This window comes from Ischnura elegans, chromosome 6 (assembly GCF_921293095.1).
Source record: "Ischnura elegans chromosome 6, ioIscEleg1.1, whole genome shotgun sequence".
NCBI lineage: Eukaryota > Metazoa > Arthropoda > Insecta > Odonata > Coenagrionidae > Ischnura > Ischnura elegans.
Window position 1 is genome coordinate 15,177,855 of NC_060251.1, and position 17,236 is coordinate 15,195,090.

The 17,236-nt window shown below is 41.6% G+C and overlaps 1 protein-coding gene across 1 annotated transcript in view; it reads left to right on the plus strand.

The window, feature by feature from the left end:
• The window catches only part of LOC124160482 (D(4) dopamine receptor-like), a 253,013-nt gene that overhangs the window by 230,107 nt on the left and 5,670 nt on the right, over positions 1 to 17,236 (plus strand). Inside the window, exons 4-7 of the mRNA XM_046536335.1 lie at positions 3,896 to 4,246; positions 7,279 to 7,665; positions 11,617 to 11,844; positions 14,767 to 14,867. Of these exons, the coding sequence (XP_046392291.1) occupies positions 3,896 to 4,246; positions 7,279 to 7,665; positions 11,617 to 11,844; positions 14,767 to 14,867 (1,067 nt within the window). The remainder of the gene's footprint in view (positions 1 to 3,895; positions 4,247 to 7,278; positions 7,666 to 11,616; positions 11,845 to 14,766; positions 14,868 to 17,236) is intronic.

A 17,236-nucleotide genomic window follows, 5' to 3' on the forward strand; every position in this document is an offset into this window, starting at 1 on the left:
GAACAATCCGAAAGCCTAGTTGCGCCGACTGCACCACTCCGTGGGAGGGTCCATCAACCCCCAAAAATGTCTCCTTCTAGGTTCATCGCCCCTGATTTGAAATCCATTAACGGCACTGATACCAATAAGAAGTAACACTGGGAAACAGCCATTTTTTGTCTCCGATCTGTGAATTATTTTTGACTAAAATAGATATCGTCATTTAAAAATCTAAAAGCGTGAAATGCGTAATCCAGGAGTAATCTAATATAAATCTTTCGATTTATTTATTTATTATAGTATTCTACCGATTAAGGTAGGTTTCCATGGAGTACTAAAGAGGTGATCTGGGAGCCTCCCTTTCCTTCCAGCACTGCCTTCTTTAATTCACTGTAAGGCCTACTCTCTTTCAATCTATCTAAAAATCCTATTCTTTTCCTTCCCCTCCCTCGTTTCCCCAACATTCTACCCTCCAACACCATTTTCAACATCCCCTCACCGCTAAGCACTAACTCCATCCAAACCTTCTGTCTCCTGCGTATCTCATCTAAAAGCATTCTCTCCTCGCCAACCATATCCAGCACTTCGTCGTTCCTTTTCCTCTCCGTCCATTTCACCCTCTCCATTCTTCTCCATACCCACATCTCGAACGCCTCCAATCTTCTCTCGTCTTCTTTCCTCAGAGTCCACGTTTCCGCACCGTAGAGAGCTACACTCCAAACCAAACTCTTCACTAACCTTTTCTTTAAACTCTTACACAACGATCCTCTCAGAAGCTCCTTCCTGCTCATGAACGCCTCCTTCGCTAATGCTATTCTCTTCCTGATGTCCTTACTACTGTATCCGTTTTCCTCTAACGTACTGCCTAAATAGTTGAATTGCTCAACCTGCTCAAGTTTTTCACCACCCACCTTTATCTTGAGTCTCACATTCCTCGCTCGTGATGCTTTACAAAACCGCATTACCTTAGTTTTCTTGTGATTAATCCTCATCCCAAACTCCTCGCAACGTTCGTATAACGCATCCACAAGGGCCTGAAGCCCCCTTGCTGACTGACTGATCAACGCCTGGTCATCCGCGAATCTCACTGATTTGAACATCATTCCTCCCACTTTTATCCCAGCTTCTAACTCATCCCACGCTTCTCTTACCATCTCTTCAGCATACACGTTAAAGAGCAGTGGCGATAGAGGACAGCCTTGCCTCACACCTCGGCCAATGCTTGCCCACCCAGATTCTCCGTCCGCTATCCTCACTTGCGCAGTCTGGGCCATATACAGATTACAAATCAGTCGTCTATCCCTCCAGTCTACACCTATTCTCTTGAGAATATCCATTAACTTTACCCAGTTCACCCTATCAAACGCTTTTTCAAAATCCACGAAACACACATATACGTCCTGCTCATATTCTAGGTTCCTCTCCACGAGGGCCCTCATTATTGCTATTGCATCACGAGTTGACTTCCCTTTTCTGAAACCAAACTGATCTTCGCCCAAATACTCGTTTGCCCTCGCCTCCATTCGTCTGTTCAATATCCTCAGCACTACTTTAGCCGCATGGGATATTAGGCTGATAGTCCTATAATCTCCGCATTCCACAGCTTTCTTCTTTTTCGGAAGCGGAATTAAAACCGTCTTCACGAAATCCTCCTGCCAACATCCCTCCTCATAGATCTTGCGCACTAGTTCGAAAAACCTTTTCTTACCTTCCTTCCCTAGATTCTTCAGAAGCTCACACGGGATGTTGTCCACGCCTATTGCTTTCCTAGCCTTCATATCACGGAGTGATCTCTCTATTTCTGAATCTAATATCTCCGGCCCAAGATTATCCTCCTCCACTGCACTTTCCTCCTCTAGAATCAATCTCTCTGGTCTGTTCGTTCCGTCATACAGGTCCTCCACGTATTCCTTCCACCTACCCTGTACCTCTTCTCGCTCGGTTAGCATCCTCCCATCTTTAGCCTTAATTTTAGACATGGCTTGTCCTCTTTTGCCGCCCGATAGCGACTTAACTTTGGCGTACAACGCGCCTACTTCTCCATCCTTCTGGAACTTTTCCATTTCCTCGCACTGTCTTTTCCACCAAGCCTCCCTTGCCCTCTTAGTTTCACGTCGTAATCGATTATTCAATTCCCTATACATTCTTTTGCCCTGTTCTGTGTCCACGTTCTTCCACTTCCTCCTCTCCTCCATTTCATTTACCATTGCCTCCGTTATCCACGGCTTCTTTATCCTTCTACTGTCAACGTAACCAATTGACTTCTCCGCCGCTTTGACTATTCCCGTTTTTATATTATCCCATCTTTCCTCTACCGTCTTGGTACTTTCAATCTCCCGTATACTAATGTCCACTAGGTCCTGATATTCCCTCCTCATACTCCCCTTCAGGGCTTCTACGTTCCATTTCTTCGCCTTCCTAACTTTCATAAGTCTTTTGAATCTTACGTTGCATTTCATGAGCACTAGATTGTGGTCTGAATCCGCATCCGCTGCAGGGAAGCTGCGCGAGTTTTTCACACTGTTCCTAAACCTCTGTCTTACCATAATGTAGTCTATTTGATATCTCCCCGCATCCCCTGGACTTTTCCACGTGTACCTTCGCCCTTTATGATGATTGAACCACGTGTTTGTGATGAATAATTTGTTTCTCCTACAAAATTCTGCTGCTTTCTCTCCCCTGTCGTTCCGTATTCCTAGACCAAAATCTCCTATTTCGTTTCCATCCCTCCCTTCCCCGACTGAGGCGTTCCAGTCCCCCATCACTACCAGATTTTTCTTACCCGGTGTGTCTCTAATTATTTCCTCGAGCTGTTCATACACCTCGTCTACTTCTTCCTCCCTATGATTGCTAGTGGGCATGTAAACCTGGACCACCACAAGGTTGGTGGGCCGCGCCTCAATTTCTACCACCAGAATCCTATCGCTTACCTGGTCTATACCTACCACACGCTTACCCATCTTCCCGTTTAATACTAAAGCTACCCCTCGCTGACTTTCTTCCCCTCCACTATATATAACCCTATACCCATCACTCCAATAGTCCCCCCCATCCCTCCACCTCACCTCGCATAATCCTAAGATATCTATTCTCCCTTTATCCATTTCCCTTTTGATATTTTCTAACTTTCCCGCCCTCATCATAGTCCTCACATTCCACGTCCCCACATTTATAGCAGACTTCTTCTTCTCCATCTTCTTGGTCTTCTTTTCTTCTTTCTTCATTGCTGCTGCCACTGATGTTGATGATGATAAGTCTCTGCAAGGATTTCGCATGTTGGCGACCCCGAGGACCTTGCCGACCTCGTTGCCGTGCCCGACACCCGCCCTTTGCGGACGGGTCCCGGGCGATGAGATTCCGAGGCTCATTTGGTTGTACTCCATGTGTTCAGGGAAGAGATAGTTGGTAGGGTTTCCCTCTTCCATTCCAACAGTGTTTTTTACGTGACACCATCACGCGGACTACCTTTCGTCTGGCTCCTACCCTTCGACCTATCTGGCATGGGTGGCCCTACCGGGAATAATTTAGAATTAATCCCGCCAGTGCAGCTCTAGGGGTCATAGGAGCGCGCAAGCCTTTCCACCGCGACAAGGTTGTAGCCCAAGGGAAAGGTCTTTCGATTTAGGCAACAAAAAAATAATAGGAAACCACCCTATTGGAGAGCAATGATCCTCCTGTGATTGATGTGCTCAATGTAGCAGAGTGTGGTCACAATCACACAAGGTGTAGTGAAAAAATCTTGACGATTTACAGGAAAACTAACTAAAATTTTGAAATCAGCATGCCTATTTTACTCTAAAGCAGCTTAAAAAATGAAGTCAACAGAAAAATTGTTCCCCATTTTAACCGCCACTTCTCGCTAATGTGATTTCCAAATGTGGGTTCATAATTCTGTTATCTCCTTCTCCTCTTGTAGCTGGGGTCTTCGCAGGCCGCCTCCGCTCACTTCCGCCGCAAGCAGCTCCAACGTCAGCTGAGGAATGAGAGCTACGGGGGTGGTGGTGGTGGCGGGGGTGGTGGAGGGGGTAACGGGAGTCTGGGGGTGGGAGGGGGCAGGAGGGGGGGAGGCCTGTCCCCCTGTTCCCCTCCCCTCTGCCCCCCCTGCGGGCCCTGCTCCGCCGCATCCCCCACAGACTGCTTCATCGCCAACCTGGCCCTGGCGGACGTGGTCGTGGGTCTCTTCTGCGTACCCTTCCAGTTCCAGGCGGCCCTTCTCCAGCGATGGGACCTGCCCAGGTTCATGTGCGCCTTCTGCCCTTTCGTGCAGGTGAGTGGGGGCAAGGGCTGGCAGGACGTCATCAGACAGGAAAGAGTGGTACAGCACACTCCCGATTATCCGGGCTAATTGTGGGGTGAGACGGCACGGACAACTCATTCATCGAAACGTCGGCCGAGATGGGGTTGGAGAACTTGACCCGGTGGAATTCCTGAATAACCTTCCACAAAAAACTTCCCTATTCAGCTTAATCTTATGACTTTTAAGCAACAAAAAATACGAAAAAATTACCAGCCTCCTACTTTTGAAGAGTTGATGACGTCTTAACACTGAACATTCAGCAGACTCCCGATTATCCGGCTGCGGTTTATCCAGGTAGCGGATTATCCGTGCATGATGTTTACTCTCGCTCAATTTTTCTGCGATCTTTATTAAAAAATAAAATCGGACGCAAAATCATCGGCATTAATGCTAGGATAAACCGAGATTATTATTTCCGTTAGAATACCCTTCGTAAAATAGAAGCGATCGCGCGCTAGCTGCATTCACGGGAGGACCGTGTTCCTGTTTTCCAAGCCTCGCAGTGCGCGACCGCGCTCCTCTAAAAAGATCCCGAACCGGCGAAGAAATCTTTTATTGAGTCTGGGAATCGCTCTAAAATAACAGAATAACTGCATCAATAATAATGTATTTTTAGTTTTAGGTAAAGTATAAACATTGCAAGACATTTAAGCGAAAGTCTGGATCATCCGTGTTTACCGATTATTCGTGCCGTGTCACCCCATTACTAGCCCGGATGATCGGCAGTGTACTGTATTTACAGCATACTCAGCGTAAAAATATGATATTAAAAAAATGAATAAAATAAAGGTGTCAAAAGAATAAAGAGAACAGGATGCTTTTTTGTAAGGGTTATTCGAAAAGGTTATTTTAAACGTTTTTTTAGACTTGAGTCTTTTTTCAGTCTTCAGACTTTTCGCAGTATTTTTTCTTACAGAATTGCTATTTTTATTAACTTTCATCTGGTTTTTAAGGGCCAAATAAGCGTCAAAATTCATTCCTGGGCATATGATTTCCTAAAATTTTCTAGGGGAGGTCCCTCGAATCCCCTGGGAAGGAGCCCCAGCCAAGGGACCCCAACACCCTGGACTGCCCCTGGTGGGAGCACACGGAAACAGTCGAGAGAAATAATACTGCCAATCCTCCACTAATGGATACCTCTCATTAGCCAACAGTTTATATCAAGCCATACAGCAGAACAATGGGCACATATTGAAATAATTATCGTAAAATTGTTATGGCAGTCCAAGTAGTTATATGTACATGGAGAATTCTGCTGATTAACTTTATCACAAAACCTTTTAAACCATTCTCTAATAGTTCATGAAGTTGAGCTTCCAAACATACCATATCTCTGACATTCTTTCAAAGTGCTGTCCCTCGACACCATTACATGTCCCAGTTCACCGGAGGATTTTTTGCTTTTATAAAATCAAAAATAAATTGGATGCATGACTTTCATTTCAGAACACCACCTTCAACTGCATGCCCAATTCCATTGAAAGGATTTATTTTACCAGCTTAGGAAACAATAATTAAAGTAATGAGAAAAGCCATTTGTCCGCAAATACCAGAACTGATAGACATTATCACGGAGAGGTATTGCATACCACTAAGATACCATAGAAAGTAATGAACTGCCACCAATACAACAACCTCAATCTGCCCCTGATTCAGTAGAGAGTAACTGGTAGTTACAATGTGTAGCCTTACTTAGACACTGATGGATAATAATGATAATATTTATTAACACCGTAGGGATACAATTTTCCATGGGTTTTGTCAAATAAAATACAGGTAACATTGGCAGAGACATAAAAGAATTGCAGTAAAACATGCATTTAAATATAGCAAACTTTAATTATATTATAGTAATTCATATACAGTAAAACCTCTTCACATTGTAATGGAGGGGACCAAAATTTAGGCAATTTGATGTATGGAGGTACACAATAGAGAGGTTTTAGTGACCATTTTTTCATATCCTTCCAAAATGAGAGGCACTACTGTCTTTTAAACCATCATATATATGTATTAAAACAAACGTGCATTGAACATATATTTATTATTTAACAATTACAGAAAGCGAGCGCTATCGTATGATTTGAGAGAAAAGTATGTGATCTCTCTTAATTCAACAGTCACTTAAAATGATTAGGATATTTGGATACCTTTTTCTTATTTAATGTTAGGCATGCTATCATATGGAACAAAATGGCCTTAACTAGTGGTTGACGTGAAAATTACAGCATATTAAAGGTGTATAAGAAAAAAAAATTAATGTGAAGCATTTAGAGCTGATAATTTCATTCCATGTATGTAATCGTGGCTGCGTTAATGGCCTCTAGTTTCCTCGGTACGATTTGCAGAGGTAGTTAGGCTGTCTCAGGGGTATCTCCGTGGTATGATAAGAGGAGATTTTACGAGATAAAGAGGTTCACTACAAAGAGGTTTGCCTATAAATATACTTGTAAATCTGACAGGTCCTTAGGGTTGGTATGAAATATGGAGGTTTATAATGTAAAGAGGTTCACTACATAGAGGTTTTACTGTATAAACAGTATTTAAAGAGAGGCAAAGAGGGTATGTAATCATGGCTGTGTTAATGGTCTCTAGTTTCCTCGGTACGATTTGCGGAGGTAGTTAGGCTGTCTCGGGGGTATCTCCGTGGTATGATAAGAGGAGATTTTACGAGATAAAGAGGTTCACTACAAAGAGGTTTGCATATAAATTTACATGTAAATCTGACGGGGCTGTAGGGGTGGTATGATGTAAGGAGGTTTATGATGTAAAGAGGTTCACTACATAGAGGTTTTACTGTAGCAAGATTTGCAATCTATTTTAGAAAACCATTGGTGTGATGGATATTGTCTGCTGCTTCTCTTGAAAACACTCCTGCACCTAACTTGAAGAATCTTAGCCTCTTCATGGCTCTATCACAAATACAACTCATATGAATCATATACATTCTTCTGTAGTATTGTGTGAGTGAACTGCCACTGTCCACAATTCCACACCAACAGGTGCTGTCGGTGAGTGCTAGTGTGCTGACTCTCACAGCCATCGCAGTGGACAGGCACCGTGCGGTGCTTCGGCCCTTCTCCTCGCTGTCGGCTGGGAGTCGCAGTGGTTCGAGGGGTGTGGCGGGCAGCTGCTGCCACTCGCGGCCATCGTCCAGGGGCCGTGCCCGCCTCACGGTGGCTGCCATCTGGGTGGTGGGCGCGTGTCTGGCCGCACCCATGGCCCTGGCCCTGGATGTCACCGAAGTGCTCATTGACGAGCCGGACACTGTTGGCGGCGATACAGTGGGAGGCGAGGGAGGGGGACCCGACTGGACGCCAGTGTGGTCGGATGCGGAGACGGCAGGACAGTCCTCGGTGCCATTCACCACGCCATCCTCCATACTCACGGTGAGTGGGGATTTTGTTGAAGTTAATAGTAATTATTTTAACGAAATGTTAATTTAAATCAACAACATTAAGTGTTGAAGTTTATAAATAAGCAAAGGGTTGTCGAGGGTAAGAAAAAGTTGTTGACAAGTTACCAGTGCAGTTGAATAAATAAGTCAAAAGAGACAACAACATCGTGTATAATTAAGAAGAATAATTGAGTTACATTAGGTTATGGGCTCGCAGGCATTTTGTCAAAAGTGAAAAATATGGATTAAGCAAAACATATCAAGCCGCTGGCGGGTGAGAGAGACTGGCCACTATGGAGAAGGAAAGTTTGCGATTTGCTAGATTACCATGAAGGTACTCTCGACGTTATTGAAAAAAAGGTTAGAGAAACCAGGTGCGTTGGCTGAAGATGCGATGGATAAACAAATCAAGGAACACAGGATAAAGTCTGATTTGTACCGTAAGGCGAACAGCTATGCAAAGTCAATGATTGCAAGCTCAGTGACAGATGAGGTCTATCAAAAAATTATGGACAAGGAAACTGCGTATGAGACTTGGGTGGCATTGAAACAAATCATCAAAGCATCAAGTAAGGACCAATTACTTCAAATTTGCACTGATTTCTTGGCTTTTGTTTGGACATCAGGAGAGAATGTATCAACACAACGTGAGTGGGGATTTATAGATTTAGTTTGCCAGCAAAGCACTTTCTCCATCGCTGTACCGGACTGCAGTGTTGCAGCGAGGGGGGGGTTTTGGGGGATAAAACCCCCTCCCAGAGCTCAGAGAAATTTTAATCCATTTTACTCAATCTTATTGATATTACTAATAGAATAGTGTAAAGATTAATAAAATATCCCTCAGAAAGCCGTAAAACTCACCATTTTCGAACCATTTATCTTAAAATTCCCCAATTTATTAATCTCGCATCTACCGATTATCCTGGTGGGTATACCATACCCCCCACACACCGGTATTAGCTCAGTGGCGGATACAAGGGGGGGGGCGCGCAGGGGGCGTGCGCCCCCCCCTTGCGGGTCCGCCTGTATTGCCGAACATTGCAAAACCACAATTGTAACTTTTTTATATCAAGATGGCATTGTCTTTTACATGTTTATAATCACTTTAAATAAAATTTTCATATACTTTGCCTGTGACTTGATCATCTTTTATTACGATAAAAGTAAAGACAACTCAAGATATGTTGCGCCCCCCCCTTGAGTTTTTTCTGTATCCGCCACTGTATTAGCTGCACCTAAACTCCCCCCCCCTCCCAGGCTTAATTCATAGCTGCGCCCCGCCAGACAGTATTTGGAGGAGGCAACCGAAAGCTTGGGTCATTTTCACCACTGTAGAAGGGTAGGGAGGGAAGGGTTGAAAGAAACCCAGCATCAGTATTGACCAATTAGTGCATAGAGTTATTTTTGTCAAATATTCATTTAGAAAGTAATTATTCTGGCTAAGAAGGTTCTATTTAACTTACTTCTGCAATTTTTAAATTTTTACAATCAATAGTTTCAATAATACATAAAGCCTGTCCGATATATCGGATAGTCAGTTTTCATGTTGATTACATATTCAAAATAGTATAGAAAAACTTGATAATATAGAAAATTTAAAAGATCACATTTAGAAGAGAAATGAGATAAAAGTTAGCACATATAGAGCAAAATACTACAATAAAAAATAATTTATTTACCCCGTGCCGGTGACTGAAAATTCTTTCAATGCCATGTCTCACATAATGCCATGCTTCTCAAGTCGATAAATTCAAGAAGTCAACTAAAATATTAGCGGGGCGGTGAAGACAGACATCCATTTGAACTTAATATGGTGTCAAAATGTAGCGCAAGTCAACTGAAGCCCAGAAAAAAAGTAAATATGAGTGTCCGATATATATCGGATGCTATGAACTAATGGGTTAACGTGCTCTTAACATTTTCCCTACTAAAGACATAAATCTACATGTTGACATTTCTTGACCCAGGAGACGAAAGCTGTATATTTTCGTCAGATGTTTTCTTACAAAGTGATCGAATGCCGAATATATACGTTTCTTAGCTTTCCCCCTTTTATGACGGTCGCGGCCATACTACATCTTTGTTTCGAGACCCAATACTGCAGGGTTTAGGCTTTACCCTTGGAATCTGGGAGCAGGTACCCTGACCCCTCGTCTTTTATTACCCCTCTTAGCGGTAAGGGACCGCAGTCATGCAATTGTATATCCAGTCAATTTTCGAGTTAAATATTTGTTCTTTTCTCAAGAAATACAAACTAAGAATTGAATTCTTTGTCTTTTCAGCAGTGTTCACAATTTTTAAACGAAATTCTACGATAAATATTAACTTATATCTCAAGTTCTGTATGAGCATCAACATGGAAATTGTTGCTGCATTAAATGCGTTAATATTGACATCAGAACTTCGTTTAAAATTAAACAATACTCAGAAAAAAATGAGAAATTCAATTCAAAGTCTGCAATTTTCATGCAAGCAACAATTATCCATGTGCCAAATACATATAAGCAATCCATAAGTTGAACGCGAAATGCCACAGGTATGGTCGTAAACCTGGAAAGGAGGGAGCACAACTAACCTCGGAGTCCGAGATAATGCAGAGTCCTCGTTGGGAGGGGTCGAAAAAGGTTGGAGCTGAAAGCATGTGATTATCCGCAGACCCTTCTTAACGAATGTCCTCCAAAAATGTTCCATACCACGAGAAAGAAGAGTCTCTTGGGGCTCAGTACAGCAGTCATGCTAAGACGAAAACTCCACCGTCTCGAAAGGGTTAACGAAAGGCGCCAAGGGGACTTGGTGGAAATCTTTTATTATAGGAGTTGATATAATAAAAACTTTGCTTTCTCCACATGGAGATTTATTTTGTCCGACTATGGTTTCATTACAGCGTAACCTTGAAAATGTTGCACTGCAACAAAACCATGGTCAGACAAAATAAATCACCATGTGGAGAAAGTCAAGTTTTTATTCCATTAATCACCCCAAAAATATCACATTATATTAGACTTTATATAGGTTACAGCCTCACTATTTTAAATTTAAGTATACCGGGACTAGCCGCAGTGATAACTTTATGGGATTCACCTACAATCCACGAATTGTGCGGTAAATCCGCAGAAAAAAAATTATTCGCCTTGAGCGGGATATTCAGCATTGCCTTGACAGGGATTTTTTCTGTGGATTTTTCGCAGTTTGTGCATTGCGGGTGACTCCCGTAAAGTTATCACCGTGGCTAGTCCCGGTGTATGTACTTAAATTTGTCCAGAGCAAACACCTCTTTGTGTTCAAAGTTCGGGCTTTGCTCTCCAGCTGTGGTGCCGTGCGAACGACTTGGTGTACTAGTCGCATAATATGCTCAGCAGTCCATACCACCTTGTCCGGTATAGTCCACAAATTTCTACTGAAGAGAATGACACCCCAGTACCTTAACATACTATTTTACTAGGCTAAGTTCCTACCTTTCTTGATTATTCACTGACTTTCTTGCTTATACTACAGGGAAAGAGTCATCACATCATTTGAAGGTAGCAAAGATTTGCCTTGTTATCTACAAATCTATCAATTTTCGTGGTAAAAACAATTTGTTTTCTGCAAATTGTTAATAATAGATCTGGCATTCTTATATCAAAAATCCAAGTTATTGGAACAAAAACTACAGGAATACCAAGCTCTCAAAGTTGGGCAACTTGATTTCACACGCGAAAAATGGGTACTTTTTTAGAAAATATTATGCACAGGAAATAATATGCGCGGAAAATTTTTTGAAGTAAATGATTTAACGTAGAAATAAATTTTCTTATGCATGCTTTTTGATGTATTGAAATTGATTGCCTTGTTTAGACGAAAGAGCTCCTCAAACTCAGATGTCTTGCTTTTTTTTACGGATAGTAGGGAGTTTTCTTTGCTTTATTTTTCACCTTCTCAACCTCCTTTTCTTCCTCGGCAGGCTGGTGTCCGTGGCCCGCCTCGCACAAAGCCCTTCTGCAGCAACGTTGCCCTCTCCCCTCGAGCCATGATGGTGTATCGCCTTGTCCTCGTGGCTGTGCAGTACGTGGTGCCCCTCACCGTGATCTCTGTGGTGTACGCTCGAATGGTGCACCGACTTTGGGGAGCCAGGGCACCAGGCAATGCACAAAGCGCTCGAGACGCCAATCTCACACGAAACAGACGCAGGGTAAGAGACTGACGTGACCTTTAAATTAGCAGGTAACTTTTATCATTGAGCCATATGACATTCAGGGTTTTCAGAGGTCTTGTGGTCCACACTAAATATAGGCTGATCACTTCGTTAATAATGCAGGTTCAGTAACATATGAGAATTTATGTTTGTCCCTCAGAAAATTGATGAAAAATTCATTTTTAAGGCACTCAAAATATCATAAGATGCAGAATTTAAGTTTTTCCCGGCTCTGCAGGAATAGTTCTCGGCTCAGCAGGGACCTGTGACCCAAATCTACAGCCAGTGGGAAACCTGAGAACTATTCCTGCAACTCAAAATATCCTTTACTAACAGATAAACACAACGGACAGTTAATCATACAAAAGAGAGCTCTTAATACTAATTGTTTTGGACTGAGACATCCCATGATTTCAATGAAAATTTCAGTCGATTATTTTTCATGCGTAGAAAATGTTAAACCAATTCAGGCATGATATATGTAGTGGAAGTTTGACATATTAGTGCAAATGCCTTTCATTTCAATATGAAGAAAAAATGCACATCACCACAATAAAATTAAGGTCATTATTGCAATTACTGAAAAATGGTGGGTGCCATAGCAAAAGGGTAAATATAAAACTCTATATTGATGCTCTGAGGATACTTTAATGGAGGTCAATCTGAATATATATATTAGGGCATGAACACACATACACCATCATTTGTATTACTGTACCTGTCTTAAATTAGTCAGTAGCAATGGTTTGAATTCGTGTCTTTTTTTGAAGCAGGGTTATTGCCTGTGGGTGTGGGCATAACCATGATTCACATTTAACCCTTTCACTGCAGTGAACGTACCTAGTACATTTGCACGGCAGACTGCTGAGAATGTACTTTTTCTTCCTCCCTACCATGTACTTTCGCCTAAGCACTCCAAAAGGTTGCTAATCCGGGACCCTATCCTCAACGAGCTCACCCACGCAAGACCGTCTCATCGACCCTACCAATCTCCCGAAAAGTGACCGCTCTGACTGCAATTTGAAAATCAATCAATTAATCCGATCATCAAAAAATGATCGTTTTCATCGCACTCCTGCCAATCAAGCAATCAAGTACGTCTTTGAATCGTGTTTCTGCAATGAAAAATAACGATTTTGTTAACTTTGCTAAAATGGCCATTTTCCGGTGGTCCACAGCCACGTTTTTAGCAAAGCTAACAAAATCGTTATTTTTCATCGCAGAAACACGATTCAAAGACGTACTTGATTGCTTGATTTGCAGAAGTGTGATGAAAACAATCATTTTTTGATGATCAGATTACATAATTGATTAATTTTCAAATTGCAGTCAGAGCAGTCACTTTTTGGGAAGAAGGCCCCCTGCTGGGAGGGTTGATGAGACGCTCCTGCGAAGGTGAGCTCGTCGAGGATAGGGTCCCGGATTAGCGACCCTTTAGAGGGTGTACCACGCCCATTATTAAAGTACCTACTCCATGGGCCCAAGAAACGCATTTTAACTTTTTCGCCAAATGTGAGGAGAAGGTTTTCGGAGATTGAACAGCAGCGAAAGGGTTTAACTCCTTTTGGGGTACAATACCCTGCCTGTCACTAAGAAGCCAATTCAGAATGAATTAACCTCTCACAACCAAAATTTAAATGCCTCGATGTATGTACAATCCTTTGAAACCAGCGGTTGGTTTATAAACCTCTACTGCGTAAGCCACCTGAAACTGGTCAATCTCACCTGTTATTCTAAAGGCACCCTTTTACGCTCCACAAACACCTGCTTCCACTTGAATTGGTTTATCTTTGCTTGCTCAAGAATTCTTCCTACTATGTATTTTCATACCTTAGAGACCAAGTACAGCCTCTACTATCTACCACTATACCCAGGGATGCCGACTTACATAAAATATTTGGGGGGGCCCAAACTGGGGATCTTGCACCAAGAAATTTTATAAGTGGTGAGATTTAAGTTTTTTAAGCATTTTAGATGAGTCATATGATCAACATTAGAACCCTGATAACACAAATCTCAATATCTGGACACTTCGGGGAAAATTGACAAGCCTGACACATTTTTTCCTCACAACATAACGAATTTTTGAGTAGGCATGGGCCCCCTCAGACCCCATGGAGTCGGCGCCACTGACTATACCGCAAGAACCAAGAAGGCTAATAGACCCAAAAAAGTTGAAGCGTCACCCATTTCTATACCTTCCAAATGAGCCTAGAGGGCATTTGCCTAACTTGGTCCAACCATGGATAAAGAAATCTCAGAAAAGCACACTTTCCTTTTGCAAAACATATTTTACTTTGCCCTCATTTCAAGCATTTCATTACCATCTTTGTAGTCATGGCCATACATGAATGAACACAGAAAAATAAAGGTCATTTTGCAGCAACCAAAAAACTGTGTATGTCATGATGATTATATAGATGCATAACAACTCACTCATGTTAAATATCAAGTCAGATATATGATGCCAAAGCAGTGGCGTAGCCAGGAATTTTGTTATCCAAACAAAACCAGAGAGGAAAATTTTGGAAAACAGGGTACTAAGCAATGGATTTGAAACTGATTTTAACATTTCTCATAATCGAAAAAACTTCATTTGTTAAAGAAATATTTTGTAAATCCATGATTTTTTAATATTTAGTTTTTTTTATGAAGCAAAATAATTGCGTTTTTATATTTTGGCGAGGTCCGGACCCCCTGGACCCCCCCCCCCTGGTTATGCCACTGTGCCAAGGGATGACTAACATCCATATAGACATAAGGATAACAAAAAAGTAACAAATGAGTAAATAGACGCATATGTAGACAAATACACTCATGCTAAGGTAAATTTTTGCGTAAAAATGTGTCAATGTGTGAGCACATGTGTGTCAAGCATGTTTTTGGGTAATACATTAGAATTCCTCTTTTTGTTTTTAGGTCATAAAAATGCTGGTTATAGTGGTAGCCCTCTTCGCTATCTGCTGGCTGCCTCTTCAAACATACAATGCAATTCAAGATTTTTTTCCAGAGATCAATGGGTGAGTGAATGAATAATTGCTGTCTTCAAGTGTAATTGGAGTAATTGGGAAAACAGGCATGAATAAAGTATTTTTTAAAATATCTATTTAAGCATGCCTTCTGCCACAGCCGCATGCATTTAGGATTTTTTCACATGGGTTTCTCCTTATGTGCTTAGAGCAGAGTAAAGCTAATGAGCATTAGTACCTCCAAATAAAGTGGTCACTCATATGAATTTACTTAATTTTAGATTGTGAAGTATTGAGGGCATGAAGACATTTTATGGTTTTGAAGTCATTTCCCCTATTTCTTACCTTGGATTTTCAGGATTAAAGTTCACATTTTACTCTAGATGGATTGGATTTTTCTTTTTTGCATTCCTTGTATATAGCCTATGGGTGTCACACCTGCCATGACACTCGCTACACTAGGCACACCTATGCTCCCAGGTAAATCCAGGCCACAAGTAATACCGCAACCAGGATGCCCACTTATGGCAAGGTTAAAGAGGTCCACTACCTGGATTAAAAGCTCACTGTAGAATATATAACGATTTTCCCATTTTATAACTTGAACTTGGCAATGGTACACTTAAAATTTTCAGCATATTCAAAGATGATTTTGTGCAAACTTCACTAGACTAAGTTCGTTTAAGGGTTGACATCAAGTAAAAACAGATTTAAAACAAATATATCCGCAGTATTCTAGAATAAATTCATGCAGTTTCAACCTGGAAAATTTGTGTGGCTGCAAATATATGCCCTACATTGTTAACTGCTCTAAGGCTGCATTGCTAAATTAATCACAATTATTGAAACTGCTTGTGGATATTTTATAAAATTTTCACTCATTTTTGCACAGTGCCATTGAAAAACTGATAGTTTGTATTAGTATGTCTCAGCTGTATATTTATAGCACAAATGCAGAGTGGAAATTATGTGATTTCCAAAAATTATCCAACATTCTACCCTCTAACACTGTTTTCAACATCTCCTCCACACTCAGTATGCGTTCTATTATTCTATCTTCTCTGTACCTCTTCTAGAAGCTGCATCTTTTAATCTATCATCTCTAGCACTTCCTCATTCCTCTTCCTCTCCGTCCACTTCACCTTCTCCATTCTTCGCCACACCCACATCTCGAATGCCTCCAGTCTTCTCTCATCCTCCTACCTAAGTGTCCACGTTTCTGCACCATAAAGCTCTACTCACCAGATCAGACTCTTCACTAACCTTTTCTTTAAATTCTTACAAAGCGAACCTCTTAGAAGCCCCTTCCTGTTAATGAATGCCTCCTTTGCTAATGCAATTCTCTTCCTGATGTCCTTTCTACTGTATCGGTTTTCCTCTAACATACCGCCTAGATACCATGTATGCCTGAATATAGTCCCCCCTTTTTTTCCAAAAATGCCTGCGGTAAAAGTAAAGGGGGGGACTATATTCAAATGCATTTTTTTTAACTTTTCCCGAAACTGAAGCCTAAAAATTAGGGGGGGGACTATATTCGGAGAAATATGGTTGTTGAACTGCTCAACCTGCTCAAGTTTTTCACCACCAACCTTCACCTTAAGTTTCACATTCCTCGCTTGTGATGCTTTACAAAACCGCATAACCTTGGTCTTCTTGTGATTAATCCTCATCCCATACTCCTCGCAATGCTCTTGTAACGCATCCACTGGAGCCTGCATCCTCTCACTGACTGACTAATCAATGCCTCACTATGCCCAAACCTCACTGATTTGAACATCATTCCTCCCACTTTAACTCCAGCTTCCAACTCATCCCATGCCTCTCTTACCATCTCTTCAGTGTGTATGTTATAAAGCAGCAGCAATAGAGGATAGCCTTGCCTCACTCTTTGACCAATGCTTGCCCACCCTGATTCTCCGTTTGCTATCCTGACGTGAGCAATCTTGACCATAGACATGTTATGAATGAGTTGCCTATCTCACTAATTAACACTCATTTATGTTTTTATGTGTAAAAAATAAAATTTCAGCTAAGTTTAATAACAAAAATACTGTAAAAAAATGAACTGAAATGCCATCGCCTTTTACACAAAAAATGGAGTCTTTATGAAATACACTGTAGTAGCCACACATAGTTGCTAGGTACATATATTGGTCCACAATAGCGATAGTGGACAGCCTTGCCTAACTCCTCACCCAATGCTTGCAAAATCCACAAAGTAGGCATACTTTTCCTGGTTATATTCTAGGTACCGCTCCACTATGGAGCTCATTACTGCTGTTGCAACTCATATTGATTTTCATCTTCTGAAATCAAACTGATCACTGCCCAAATACTCATTTGCCCTCTCCTCCATTAGTCTGTTTAAAATCCTCAGTGCCACTTTCACTGCCTGAGATACTTAGCTAATATGTAGTAAT